The following is a 14,335-nucleotide window of genomic DNA, read 5'->3' on the forward strand; positions in this document are numbered from 1 at the left end:
CTGCCCCCGCCCCCCGCCCCGCCACCACCACCTGCAGATCCCAGTGTTTGCTGTTCCCCCCTCTTTGTCTATCTGTTCTCATTGTTTAGCTCCCACTTATAAGTGAGAACATGTGGTGTTTGGTTTTCTGTTCCTGCATTAGTTTGCTGAGGATAATGGCTTCCAACTCCATCCGTGTACCTGCAAAGGACATGATCTAGTTCCTTTTTTATGTCTGCGCAGTATCCCATGGTATATATGTACCACATTTTCTTTATCCAGTCTATCACTTAAGCACTGATGGGCATTTGGGTTGATTCCATATCTTTGCTTTTGTGAATAGTCTGCAGTTAACATACATGTGCATGTATCTTTATAATAAAATAATGTATATTCCTTTGGGTATATACCCAGTAATGGGATTGCTGGGTCAAATGGTATTTCTGGTTGTAGGTCTTTGTGGAATCACCACACTGTCTTCCACAATGGTTGAACTAGTTTACAGTCCCACCAACAGTGTAAAAGTATTCCTATTTCTCCATAGCCTCGCCAGCGTATGTTGTTTCTTGACTTTTTAATAATAGCCATTCTGACTGGCACGATATGGTATCTCATTGTGGTTTTGATTTTCATTTCTCTAATGATCACTGATGTTGAGGTTTTTTTCATAAGTTTGTTGACTGCATAAATGTCTTTTGGGCTGGGCACAGTGGCTCACGCCTGTAATCCCAGGACTTTGGAAGGCCAAGGTGAGTGGATCACCCGAGGTCAAAAGTTCGAGACCAGCCTGGCGAACATGGTGAAACCCCATCTCTACTAAAAATACAAAACGTTAGCCAGGTGTGGTGGCACATGCCTGTAATACCAGCTACTTGGGAGGCTGAGGCAGGAGAATTGCTTGAACCTGGGAGGCAGAGGTTGCAGTGAGCTGAGATCCCACCATCACACTGCAGCCTGGGCAACAAGAGAGAAACTTCATGTCGAAAATAATAGTAAGTCTTCTTTTGTGAAGTGTCTGTTCATGTCCTTTGCCTACGTTTTAATGGATTTTTTCTTGTAAATTTAAGTTCCTTGTAGATTCTGGATATTAGACCTTTGTCAGAGTGATTGAAAAATTTTCTGCCATTCTGTAAGTTGTCTGTTTGCTCTGATTTCTTTTGCTCTGCAGAAGCTCTTTAGTTTAATTAGATCCCATTTGTTGATTTTTGCTTTGGTTTCACTGCAACCAAAATGTTGGTTGCAGTGCAAAGCAAAATGTTCGCTTTAGACGTTTTTGTCATGAAATCTTTGCCTGTGCGTATGCCTGTAGTATTGTCTAGATTTTCTTCTAGGGTTTTTATAGTTTTGTTTTACATCTAAGTCTTTAGTCCATCTTGAGTTAATTTTTGTATAAAGTATAAGAAAGGGGTCCAGTTTCAGTTTTCTGCAATGGCTAGCCAGTTTTTCCAGCACTGTTAATTATATAAGGAATCCTTTCCTCATTGCTTGTTTTTGTTAACTTTGTCAAAGATCAGATGGTTGTAGATGTGCGGTCTTATTTCTGAGATCTCTTTTCTATTCTGTTGGTGTATGTGTCTGTTTTTGTACCAGTACCATGCTGTTTTGGTTACTGTAGCCTTGTAATATAGTTTGAAGTCAGGTGGCATGATGCCTCCAGCTTTGTTCTTTTTGCTTAGGATTGTCTTAGCTATACGGGCTCTTTTTTGGTTCCATATTAATTTTAAAGAAGTTTTTTTCTAATTCTGTGAAGAATGTCAGTGGTAGTTTGATGGGAATAGCATTGAATCTATAAACTACTTTGGGTAGTATGGCCATTTTCACAATAATGATTCTTCCTATCCATGAGCATGAAATATTTCCCCATTTGTTTGTGTCCTCTGATTTCCTTGAGCAGTGGTTTGTAGTTCTCTTTGAAGAGGTCCTTCCCTTCCCTTGTTAGCTGTATTCCTAGGTATTTTATTCTCTTTGTAGCAATTGTGAATGGGAGTTGATTCATGATTTGGCTCTCGACTTGTCTACTGTTGGTGTATAGGAATACTAGCAATTTTGCACATTGATTTTTATATCCTGAGACTTTGCTGAAGTTGCCTATCAGCTTAAGAAACTAGGATTGAGACAATAGGGTTTTCTAGATACAGGATCACGTCATCTGCAAACAGAGACAGTTTAACTTCCTATGTTCCTATGTGAATACCCTTTATTTCTCTCTTGCCTGATTGTCCTGACCAGAACTTCCAATACTATGTTGAATAGGAGTGGTGACAGAGGGCATCCTTATCTTGTGCCAGATTTCAAGGGGAATGCTTCCAGCTTTTGCCCATTCAGTATGATATTGGCTATGGGTTTGTCATAAATGGTCCTTATTATTTTGAGGTATGTTCCATCAATACCTAGTTTATTGAGTTTTTAACTTGAAGGGATGTTGAATTTTATCAAAGGCCTTTTTTGTGTCTATTGAGATAATCATGTGGTTTTGTTTTAGTTCTGTTTATGTGATGAATTTATTCATTTGTGCATGTTGAATCAGCCTTGCATCCCAGGGATGAAGCCAACTTCATTATGGTAGATACTGTTTTAAAAAAAACTTCTTAACATTAATATGGAATGTATTGGGGCTATTTGAGGCAGATATTAAGATAGATTTTGGCTATCTCAGATGTGAATGTCTATTTTAGGTAGGATGTAACATAACTTTCCCCAGTCAAATGCCCAATAACAATACTTACTTCCTTTGTGCATGGCACCTTATCATATACCAGTCTTTTGATGCCCATATCTCATTTTAATTAAATAGCGGATACACTGAATGCCTTCTCATGATTTCTCTTTTGTAAAATTTCTTAGCTAGTTACCTATTTATTTGTCCAACAAACTTTAAAAACACTTAAGTTCTCCCCGTTTTCTCCACTCTAAACATTAGGATTTGCTTGAAATTTCATTAAGCCTATATATTCAACTGAAAAAAAAAACTTTAAATTTTGTACATTTCCTGATGAGGTTTTACCTAGGTATTTCATATATTTTGTTTCTGTGAAATATTTTTTCACATCATTTTGAGGTGAAAGACATTCTCAATGGACTTCCATTGTACAACCAGCATGCTTCAACTCCAGTTTGACTTATTCCGTATGTGGATAAATATTTATGAGTACTTTGCTTCACAGACATAAATGAACTTAGCTGGTGCTTGAGAATACTAAGGGACACACAGTTGGGGCAGACCAACTTTCTAGTTTTGAAAGGAACAGGAAAAAGCCACTGGTTACTCATTTTACTCTAACGTGCACAATTGTATAGGTGAAACTAACTTTTTTTTTTCCTAACATTTTTTTTTCTTTTTTTTTTTACTGGAGAGTGTGAAAGATAAATTGATGGACCAACGTCTGTCATGACAAGTGAATGGTGACTTCTGAAGACAGTAGGGGAACCCAGAGTAGCTAACTGTTCCCAATACTGTTTAAGCTTTATGCATCTTGTCTACCTAACTGACAATCCATTTTGGCATAAGCAAGATGAATAATAGACACATTTCTCCCATGTGAATTAAATTAAGACTCTAAGTAACTGGTATCTATACCAAAGATCATTATAAAACTGGCCTCCATGTCCTTGGTACCAGTGTACCCTGTTGTCCTTGGAGGAGGCACACACATCTGTCATTCACTTGCCTGCAGTTTCTGAGGTGGCGGGATGCCAGCCCTGGCCAAGTGTTCACAGTGTAGAGTGCTTTAGATTCTTCTGAAATGAAAGTCAGTATGTAAATGTGCAACATGACATTATTATTCTAGCTTCCTGGCTGCTTTCAGCAAGCACTGACTGCCACATGAGGTCTCAAGTGTTCTGGCATAGTGTGCAAGTGTTCAAAAGAAGTTAAAGTAATGAAATTGGATCTACATTTCCATAGATATTCAAGCTGGCATGGAGGAATGGAGTCATAGAATCAGGGTTGGATGGTCTCCACCAAACAGCCTAGGCAAGTGCCTGTGATGCCAGGCTACTAAGCAGAATTTTCAATTGTGAAAGGCCACCACTGTTTCTTCCTTTGGCTCTAAAACTGCAAAATATGCACATTTCTCCTAAGGTCACACCACTCTCTAGGTGCTTAAATTTAATGCTCAATCTCCACCCATCCATTACCTGGAGCACACCAGCTTTGCTTAAATTCAGTGTTTTAAAATGAACTAAGCACCAAAAAGGGGAAAAAATGTTTAGTTAGAAGCTAATACAGCATATATTACTGTATAAAATATATGACTATTATTTTTAAGAAGGTGGTCAGGCTTAGTTTGTATATGATCTAAGCAGTATCCACATAGTAGATTCCAGGTTTTGGTGGTGTTTTTTTTTTTTTTTGGCAGTTTTCATTGCTCACAAATCTCAAGTGCATCCAGTATTCTCTGCTGCTGAAACATCTCGAGCCACAACAAAAGTTAGGTTTATGGGCGGTGGGGTCAAGAAACTGGGTCCGCTAAGTACGTCTCGGTGAATCCAGAAGCACTGTAGAATCCGGGTTTGGTAATTCTGAGACCTCCCCTCTCTCTTATACCTTCCTCCCCCAAATGTATGTTCTGCTCATCAGAGCAAGTGCAAAGGAACCCGAGGCTCTTGCTTTGCAGCCATCTTTATAAGCACAAATCCATGACGCTGGGTCCCCTTTCTCCTCATGTTCCTTAAAATCCTGATATTTTCATGGGTTCCAATTATCCATTTATATACACACAAAAATGAAGTTGATTTAAGTTTAAAAATGCAAGAGAGGGACAACACAAATAATTCAAGCAATGAAGAATACCTTTACTTATACAGAATTTCTTTTTTATTGCATTTTAGGACAGTGAAAAAAAGGGATTTATAAATAAAATCTATGCCATCCAGGAGGTTTGCGTCAGTGTCCAGAACATCCTAGATGAAGTGGCTTCCTTTGGCGAAAGGATAAAGAAGTGAGTGACGGTGACATGTGAGCCCCGGTCTTCTGTGGGACAGGGTGTCCATTTGTTTCTCGAAGGGTGAAATGCCACATTCTTTTTGGCAGGGGACACTCCTTCTGGGTGCTCTATTGCTCAGTTTCATCATTATTTATTTCTGCCAGTCTTTGGCTTTATGAAAGTTCTGTCAATTTCCTTCCTGAAATTTAGAACATATTGGTTGGAAAGAAGTCATACTTGTAGCTTTGAAGAAATAACACCGTCCTAAATTTTAGCACATTTTTCACTGTGAAAGACTTTGTTCTTAAACGGAATATGAAATTGTGATAGGAAAAAAATAAACCAAGCTATATAAGGACTTCAGGTAATTAAGATACACCTGCATTTTATTATTGGTCTATTTATATTTTCATCAAGTGACACTAAATTTTTTTCAAAATTGTATTTATGGTACCCTGCAAAAGTATTTTTTTCAAGTTTGTATTTAAATAGCTGAGATCCATAATTATCAATAAACTAATGCTCTTTCATTTAGAAAATGCACACAATTTTAAAATTATAAAACAGCATCCCTTTTCCTTGACTTTTTAAAATTAGGGAATAGAGCTTCACTGAGCTCTAATGCAAAATTAAGAAACTTACATTCTTAATCTTATATACTTATGTTTTATCTAAAACAATGTTATATTTTTTAAAAAGTGTATTAACAATTATCAGTTAAAAGATATACTAAGACCCTCATACTTCTAAATTATGTAAAAATTGGCCTACATAATGATTGCTAATGGTCTATTCAAGAAGGGGTGCCAGATTCTGGAGAAACCTTTATTTTCTTAGTTTAATGTATCTATTCATTGTTTGTTATTCATAACCAAAAGTTTTCTACAGATCTGAATCCTTGGGCATACACAATATTTGAAAGGAGTAAATTATTTAAACTAAAGGTGTGAGTCATTCATCTGGTGCCTGTCATGTTGCAAGGGATAATGCATTTTATTTTGTATAATTTTTTGTTTAATATATTTCCGCATGTGTAGGTGCTGAGTTTCTACTTTCTTACATTATATTAGACAGAACAGCCCCCCTCTCACTCCCAGATGTGCCTTTAGGAAACATTCAGTCTTGGCCTTCTGAAGACCATTCCCGTATCTTTTCTCTCTCCTTCTTCCTCTCATCTCCAAGAATGTTTACACGCTATCCACTGAAACAGTGTGAAGCCCTGAATTTGGGGCATTTCCCCATTGAGTGTTGTCTTTTATCTGGGGTACACAGTGTGCTGATACCCGACAAAAACATCTGATTTATACCAAAATACCATGGATCAGGCAGTGAACGCCTGAGAGGAAAAAGCTCCTTTGTAACTCTAGGTGGTAGAAGGCCTCAGAACAGATGCTTGGCTGGAAAACATGACTAGCTGAGGGATACGACCCCCAGATCTTGGCAGTGGTTCAGCCTTAGGGAAACCTGGGTTTTGCAGAACTTCCTATGCTAAGTACAGGAAGATGGCACAGGAGCCAGTGAGTCTTGGAGGAGCCATCTCTCCCGCAAAATGATCTTCTGGATGCTAAAAAAGAGAAATTCTCCTGGGGTCACATGGAATTAAACATCTATCCAGAAAGCAGATTCAGAAGCAATCTTTAAGCCCAAAATGAAAGGGCTCTATAATTACCATATCTTGTTACTAAATAATCATTCCAGAACTTTCTTGAATTGCATCCCTTTTGGGAGAAGATCATATTCTAGATTTAGATTCCATAATGCAGAGTGTAGAAATAGAAAAGGGCAGTTTTATTTTATTTTATTTTTCTAACAGCTACACTGGTGGGGATTCTTTGCCATTTATCCTTCCAATAGGATTAAGGAGAACACAGGGAGTTCTTCAGTGGGGCTGCCCAGAAGGAAGGTTTTCTGAGTGAAGAGCCAGTGCCCTCACACATGGAGTTGTGTGATGGATGACTCTGAGCTGAGCCACATGAAAACAAGCAGATCCCTTAGCCTTCTGTTCTCTCCACAAGCAAGCAGAAGCAAGGGAGGCACAGGTGTCCATCAGGAAGGGAAGGCATGATAGTGAGTTACAGATGCTCACTCTTGACCATAAGAGGAAGAAGACAAAGATAGAAAAGCCAGACCCCAAGGATTACTGAAAATAGGATAACCAGATTGACCCAACATTGGCTCTTTTAGCAGAAAAAAATTTCAGGAAATGATTTTGACCTAGAGAGAGACAAAAACCAAGCTACATGCTACAAAGCTAAGGAACAACTAATTCCTAAGTATTATGTTGAGGCATTGTATGGAAGAAAATCTTTTAGCAATCATCCTTTATTGGGTCAAAATTGCCCTGAAAATAAAGTCACCTCAAGTAAGTACAATATACAATATCAGGAAATTAGAAGAAATAAAAAAACACTAACATTTATCTACATGAACAATATGTTTTGCTGAAGTGTCTTAGGGGTCTTCTCACTGTCTCGTAAGAAAAAAGTGCCATAAATGAGATTCCTTGAGTTGATTAGTTCTAATTTAGTTCTAATAATTTCACCTTGATTCACATAAGCATGTTACCACCACAACCCGTCTTCCTTGACAGAATAAACTATCCCCATTGTATAAATGGGGAAAGGGTTTTGACTCAGCTAAATTCACATAACAGAATCTAGGCTTTGAATACAGATCTGCTAACTTCTTGGCTCTCATGCTAAAGGGTCAGACGACATGATATGTTAGTTCCCCTTTAGTGGATGAACACTTAGGAGAAATTTCAAAGAATGCAATGGTATGCCTGTAAATGGTGATATATTTATATGCCCAACCCTGGAGGATCTACACAGTGTTTCTATTTTCTTTATAATTTTGGCACACTCTTAAGAAGTACCAGACTGGCTTCCACCAAAAAGCCTTAAGTGATTATAATCTTCCCATGTTCCATTTCCTTGATTTTCTACTCTTTTAAAACATTTTACATCATAGTTTTGCTTTTGTCTTCATTTTCTTTTGTCTCAGTAAATTCCTTCCCATCTCCTCAGTACTTTTTTTTTTTTGTAACTTCTTCTGTTCATTGGTCTCATTTCCATTTGTTATCATGTCTTGTCAATACTGAGTCTTGCAGCCTTCTCTGACCCAGCTGTCTATGTTACCAATTACTTTTGCCAGAATGCTGTCCTTTACAAGAAGTACGTGAGAGATAATAGTAAGCAATGCTGATTTTATTAATTATATATGTATTTCTGGGAAGAAGGGCAATGATAAGAAGTGAAGTTTTGCAAGGCTAACTGTTCTGTTCCTCTTTCCTGATTTCCAGTTCTATTTGAAACATAGCTGAGGTAGGACAAGTGAGTATTCCTTAAGGAATTTTAACATTCAGAGGATTTTTTTACACAACCATGTAAGATTTACATCTACCAAGAGTTGCCAGCAACATTTTATTCCCAATGTGGGGAATACCGAGAGTTGACAGAAGGAAGAATGGTGGGTCCAGAGGCATTCCCCTCTGAAAAGCCAGAGAAAACAAGGATGGGTACTGGTCTTAGCAGTAGAAAAATAAAGATCTTCTTTCATGTGGGGAGTCACCCAAGTAGCACAACGGCTTTAGACTCTGAAGTCACCTGGAACAATCTGGAGGAGTTGGCAGCAAGACTCTTTAACTGGGCCCAGTTCCTCATGGAACTGAGCAGATTATGGTTAGCCTGTGTCCTCTGATAACCTATTACAATTGGAATCTATTCCAGAGAGAAATGCAGACTAACTAGGTCCCAAGTATAAATCATTATGTATTTTAATATTTGAAAAAAGTATGAAAGTACTCAGATTGCTGATGTGTTAATTTTCAATTCAGCACTTTCAACTGGACCGTCCCATTCTTAAGCTGGCTGGCCATTATAGCTCTCTGTGTGTTCACAGTCATCCTGTACTGCATTCCACTGAGATACATTGTCCTTGTCTGGGGTAAGTAAAGCCTCCCCCACTCCCCCAAACTGTCTTAGCTGCTAGGAACAAACTATGTTTAAAAGATGAGTTAGACTGTCAGCAGTTCCCTGTATTTATGGTCATGAAACTACTCCATGATGAAAGGAGACAGGTCAGTTAAAAATCACAACAGTATAAAGATTTAGGTCTACCTGCAAAATGCATTTTTCTTATCTGGCACACTAGGCTTCATCATACTATAAACATGTTAGCTGTGCAGATTCTTCATATATCAAAGTGTAGCTTTGTCTAGATATCCCTCTGATTTATTTTCACCATTGATATACAAACAGAGGCATTTCAATCCTTTCAATCCATATGGTGCATTTAGGAAAATATGCTTTTCTTGCTGTTGTATTTTATCTTGTGGAGTATATGTAAACATGGTACTATACATGGCTGCCTGTTTAAGAGGTCACCTTTAGCATTCGGGAAAAGGGTCCTCAGTACTTGCAGGTTCCTTAGGAACAAAAAGATCCTTTTATGTGTACTAAACAAGAATGTTTCTATAAAGACCTACGTTAAAGGTGATTTTTTTCAGTCCTAATTTTTAATGCAACTATGCTGCATGCCAACAATTATTTATGCATCTGGGCTCCATTTAGGAGACTGTCAGTTGCAGCATTCTTCTTTTTTTTTTCTTTCCTGACAAAATTCTTGGTTTGGAAAACAATTTTCAGTCTCTAGGATCTACTATAACATTCATAATATATAAACAAGACTGGGTAGAAGAATTCTCTACTTACCCCTCACCCACTTACACATACACCTAAGATTGCTAAAACAAATCAAATACAAAATGCAGAGAACCAAAATGAGTCTTAGCTTCGGAAAGCATGTGCTTACACTGAAAGCAAAATTCTTTTCTTTTCAAAGCTTTTGAAGAAATATATTGGAATAAAGTGAGTTCAAGTCTGATGACTCCAAGCCCTCCACTTTTGAAGATTACTATTTCCAGTAATAGTCTTTTTGGCCCAACTTGCCATATATTGAGGAAGCCCTCTTACCCCTTATTATCACTATAATTACCCTTACAGTCTGGGTGAGAGGTGGGGGAAATGGTAATTATTTTTTCCTTTCCTAATTTCTATAATTCAAAGAAATTCAATTTAGCCAGCACTTTCATTATATAAGGGAACAATAATTTCTACTACATTCTTGCTTCCTATTGTATGTTCATCTTTTTTTTTTCCTGTTAAAACAGATGCTGCTTTACAGAAAAAAATAGGGTAGAATGTCATGTGTCGCGGTTTATTAACTCGAATCTACCTTGCCTTGGCTTGTGGAGTCATCTCTGTTGCAGCAGGTGGTGGTGAATGCCCTGTTCCCCCAGGTTCGCAGAAACTGGAGCCCAGGGCAGACATCTAGCTGTGTAACCTGCAGTGCCCTCACTGACTAGTTGTCTTAAAAGTAATTTTGCAGAATGTGTTTGTGCCTCTTGTTTCATCAAACAAAATAAAACAAGAACAGTATTCCTTTAGTGGTAGGTGATTGCTGAAATATTAGCCAGAAATTTAAGACATAGGTCTTACATGAGGAGATGGACCAAAATCAAGATTCCAGAAGTTTATTCTGCATGAACTCCCTGAAGAGGAGGCAGGATGCTCTAGTTTATGGCTCACTTTTTATCAATTTGTTAATTTCATGTAAAGGTGTTTATTTTTTTTTACAAAGTTGGGGGCAAATCTTTTCATTTCAGGTTTGAAAAAAATAAACATCACGTGTCTTCTAAACATTTAGCTGGCATAACAGCAGCACACACCCCACCTCCAAAAGGTGCATCTTTTGGAAAAGGGGAAACCAAATAAATTAGACATCTTGCCTTAACAATCTTAACCCAAAAAGTAGGAAAGCAAGTTTCATCATAAATGAAACACTCAAGCAAGGCTTCTCAGTAGACTGTAACACAGGGTGGAAAAAAAAGCCAGATATTGCTAATTACCCCCAGGGCACCTCCTTTATTTCCCACATAGAAAGCCTTTCCTGCTTGGAAGAAGCTACTGAAGTACAAAGTGAAAAAGCAGCAGCTGAGCTGGGAAGGAGGAAGAAATGAAGGAGAAAAAAAAGGAGAGAGGAAAAAAATTGGGTGTACTGGTTCACTGAGTCATTGGCATACAAGTTAGATCTTCAAATTACTACAACACTTTTGACAGAAATGTGCTTTGTTTAACTCCAACTTTGTTTCAGGCATCAATAAATTTACAAAAAAGCTTCGGAGTCCATATGCAATTGATAACAATGAACTACTTGACTTCCTTTCCAGAGTCCCTTCAGATGTACAAATGGTATGTAGGTTTCGTTATTACTGCTATTTTAATGTAGTGTGGTACTGGGTTTTAGCTTTTATATCCTTCTAATTTCAAAGGCTTTAGAAGAGCTGAGTAAAATTAATAAAGCCTGTGTAGCAGATTTTACCAGTCAGAAGTTTAGCCTACTTGGGGTGTTATCCAAGAAGAACTTAGACAATGGGAGAAAGAGCAGCTGCATAAAGAACCTACCAGAGCTGTTAGGGAAGATACTCCTGTCCAAGTTAGTTCAGCTGGAGTCTGTGACGGGGTGTATGACCTGAGGGGAGGAAACAGGAATATTAGACGATGAAAGCAAAATATGCCAGTGGACATTTAAGAAAAAAATATTTCCAGAATTTGCAAGAATTACAAGTAAGTTTTAAGTATATTTTGGAGATCAGTGAGAAGAAGACAGCTGACTGCTTATCTCAAAAATCCTTTGTAATCCTTTGAGGTTAATGCCCATTAACCATCAGCTGTTTTCAAAATAAAAGAAGGCTTGTTTGTTTTTAAATTAAAATCCTGAAGCTGGGTTACAGTGATACCTTTTTCATTTGCTATGACATGATAGTGGCCTGGATGGAGATTAAGACTGTATTAAACACATGATAAATTATAAATACATGATAAATTGTAAAAAACCATTATCGAGCCCTTTAAAATCGATGTAGATGGTTTTGCTTTTAATGTAATGTGTTACAGACAGTGACGACCATTACTAAAGTTCACATCAGGGCTCCATGTAGTTTCCAACAGGATTTCCCTTATTCTTGCTCTGTCATTCTACTGCTTTCTGCATCTTAGCTGCAGATCCCATACATCTTCTAGAATGAGCACTTTCTTCCCCCCAGCACAGTCTCTCATTCCTTTGCTTTTCCTTTCTTTGCCAGAAAGTGGCCACCTGACCAGTCTTCCTCTGAACTCTGTTTAAACAGGTGCAATACCAAGAACTGAAACCAGATCCTTCTCATAGCCCATTTAAAAGAAAGAAAAACAATCTTGGCTAGCCAGCTTCCAGCACTGAGGAGACCAGCATCTGTTTGGGAAGATAAAAGAAAAAGCCCTCAGCCTGAGCAGCATTTCCTTTCTTTCAGATTTTATTTATTTTGCCTTTTATCATGATCGAGAGAATTTGTAAATAGTGTACAAAGGCATATGTCTTTGAAAATATACTTCTATTATACAGACTCAACTTGATAAAGGTTTTGCTACTGCTGTGTGAAAGCCTTGTTAGCTGTGGAAAATAATATAACACACTGAAAGAACAAATATAAGAATGATAACACTGGAAGATATATTCTTATCTAATTACAAGTAGATTACTCACCTGTGCTCTGATTAAGTCTACATCAATTGTAAATGTCAATTTGATTTTAAAGTTTTTTTTTAATGTGACTATTTTTTTATCTGAAAAGTAATCCATTACAGTTTTCTATGTTTTATACATTTCAAAAGGGAGGGAACTACCAAAGCCTAAATAATGGAATGGATGCATTTCAATTTAACATATATTCTGGCTTTAGATCCCGACATTCACTCCTGTGCAAATTACTTAGGTATGACTAGCCTGATTTTAAGCTAATAAGTGAAGGTACATTCACTCCCTCAAGAGAATCAATACTCAGAAGGTTAGAAAGTTTTCTTTACAGAATTTCAATCATTCCATCTAAAACCTTAAAATCTCTACAGGACTACACAACATAAATACTGCCAGTTTATAAACGATTACCTATCTGAATTTTTATACCTACTACTACTTTAATTTATACATAGTTAGCAAATTAGCAACCCAGTAAGTACAGTTATCAAAAATACTAGCAAACTACATTCATATCGCTTTTGGTGTCAGATTGTATCTGTGCATCTAACAATATTTTAATACTCAAGTGCTCTCACAGAAAAAAAAAACTGCTTTCTCATTAGATTACTGAAATGCTTTAATTCATACTATGATTTTGTTATTAGTGTGAATTTTAATGTAGAGAATTCAGTGTGCTAAGTGATATGCCAGTGCTTCACTACATTCATTTATTAAAAAAATCATTCTTGATTATGCATGAAAACCTGTTTTGTAAAATAAACTGCTTGGGGGTGGTGGTTGCCTTTATCAATGTTTCACTATTATCATAGAATCTATACTTAAAAATTGCATTCCCAAGACTCTTAAAGTAGTTTTTGTATCTCACTCCCTGGTATACTGAGGGAGCATAACTGTGGAGAAAAAAATAACTTGGTTGGTTGAGAATGTATTACTTCCCTGACTTGGTAGGGGATTACACTCAGTTGAAATTACAGCAGACAATGCTTTGCACTACTTTATTAATAATAAACTTGGATGGGGTGAAAGTGAGGGTTATACTGGAAAAATTATAGAAAAGCTAAAAGAATGTATATTTCACTCTAAAGGAAGATTCTTTAACAATAAGTGTAATCTCATTGAAGCTGATTTTAAAGTATTTTATTTTAGAGATAAGTTGTTAAATACTATTTCTTACAATAGAACTATTTTGATCTGTTTATATACTATGCTTGAATGTCAATTAAATTCCCTTTCTACAGAAAGGCTTTGACCTCAACATGCTTTATTTAATGTATCATGTTTAAAATGACATGCTTCAGTCTGCATACCATCACTGTTTGTTGCTAAAAACATAATGTTCCATGAACATGGTGTTACTACCCAAAGTTTATTGATAACTGTTCAATTATACCTTATGTGAGACTTTTATGTTCTGTGCTGACAATGTGTACTCAAATGTCTGTAAGCCTGATATTCTACAACCTCAGATGTATCTAGTGGATAGTAACCATTAACAGATGACGAATTTGTTTGTTTCACTGTATCAAATTTCAGATGTTTAGTTCAATGGTAATGTTGACTACACATTCACTGCATTAAATACAAAAGACAATAATCTTTCCCATGCATAATCAGCACTTTTTTTTTTCCCAGTGGTTCAGAGATTGATGGGGGATTGTGTGCATATTCTTAAAAATTATATTTCACTTGGAGAAATACAGATTTGGTTTAAACAAAGCTTTTTCCTGAAACTGACTCTTATCTGACTGTCATATAAAAATACCTCTGGAGGGGTGAGCATCCAATGAAATTAGAGGAATAAGAACTAGCTTGAGGCACAAAAGTGATATTCAGGGAAATCTTCATTGCTTTTAGAA

General features: G+C 36.9%; 1 protein-coding gene across 1 annotated transcript in view; it reads left to right on the forward strand.

Annotated features, from left to right (window-relative positions):
• The window catches only part of LOC108534654 (multiple C2 and transmembrane domain-containing protein 1-like), a gene marked incomplete at its 5' end in the record, with an annotated part of 262,224 nt that extends 248,142 nt beyond the window's left edge, over positions 1 to 14,082 (forward strand). The window contains 4 exon segments of the mRNA XM_017880123.1: positions 4,810 to 4,919; positions 8,740 to 8,849; positions 11,058 to 11,155; positions 12,094 to 14,082. Coding sequence (XP_017735612.1) covers positions 4,810 to 4,919; positions 8,740 to 8,849; positions 11,058 to 11,155; positions 12,094 to 12,165 — 390 coding nt within the window.
• Between the last annotated feature and the right edge of the window lie 253 nt (positions 14,083 to 14,335).

This window comes from Rhinopithecus bieti, unplaced genomic scaffold (assembly GCF_001698545.2).
Source record: "Rhinopithecus bieti isolate Rb0 unplaced genomic scaffold, ASM169854v2 scaffold_12189, whole genome shotgun sequence".
NCBI lineage: Eukaryota > Metazoa > Chordata > Mammalia > Primates > Cercopithecidae > Rhinopithecus > Rhinopithecus bieti.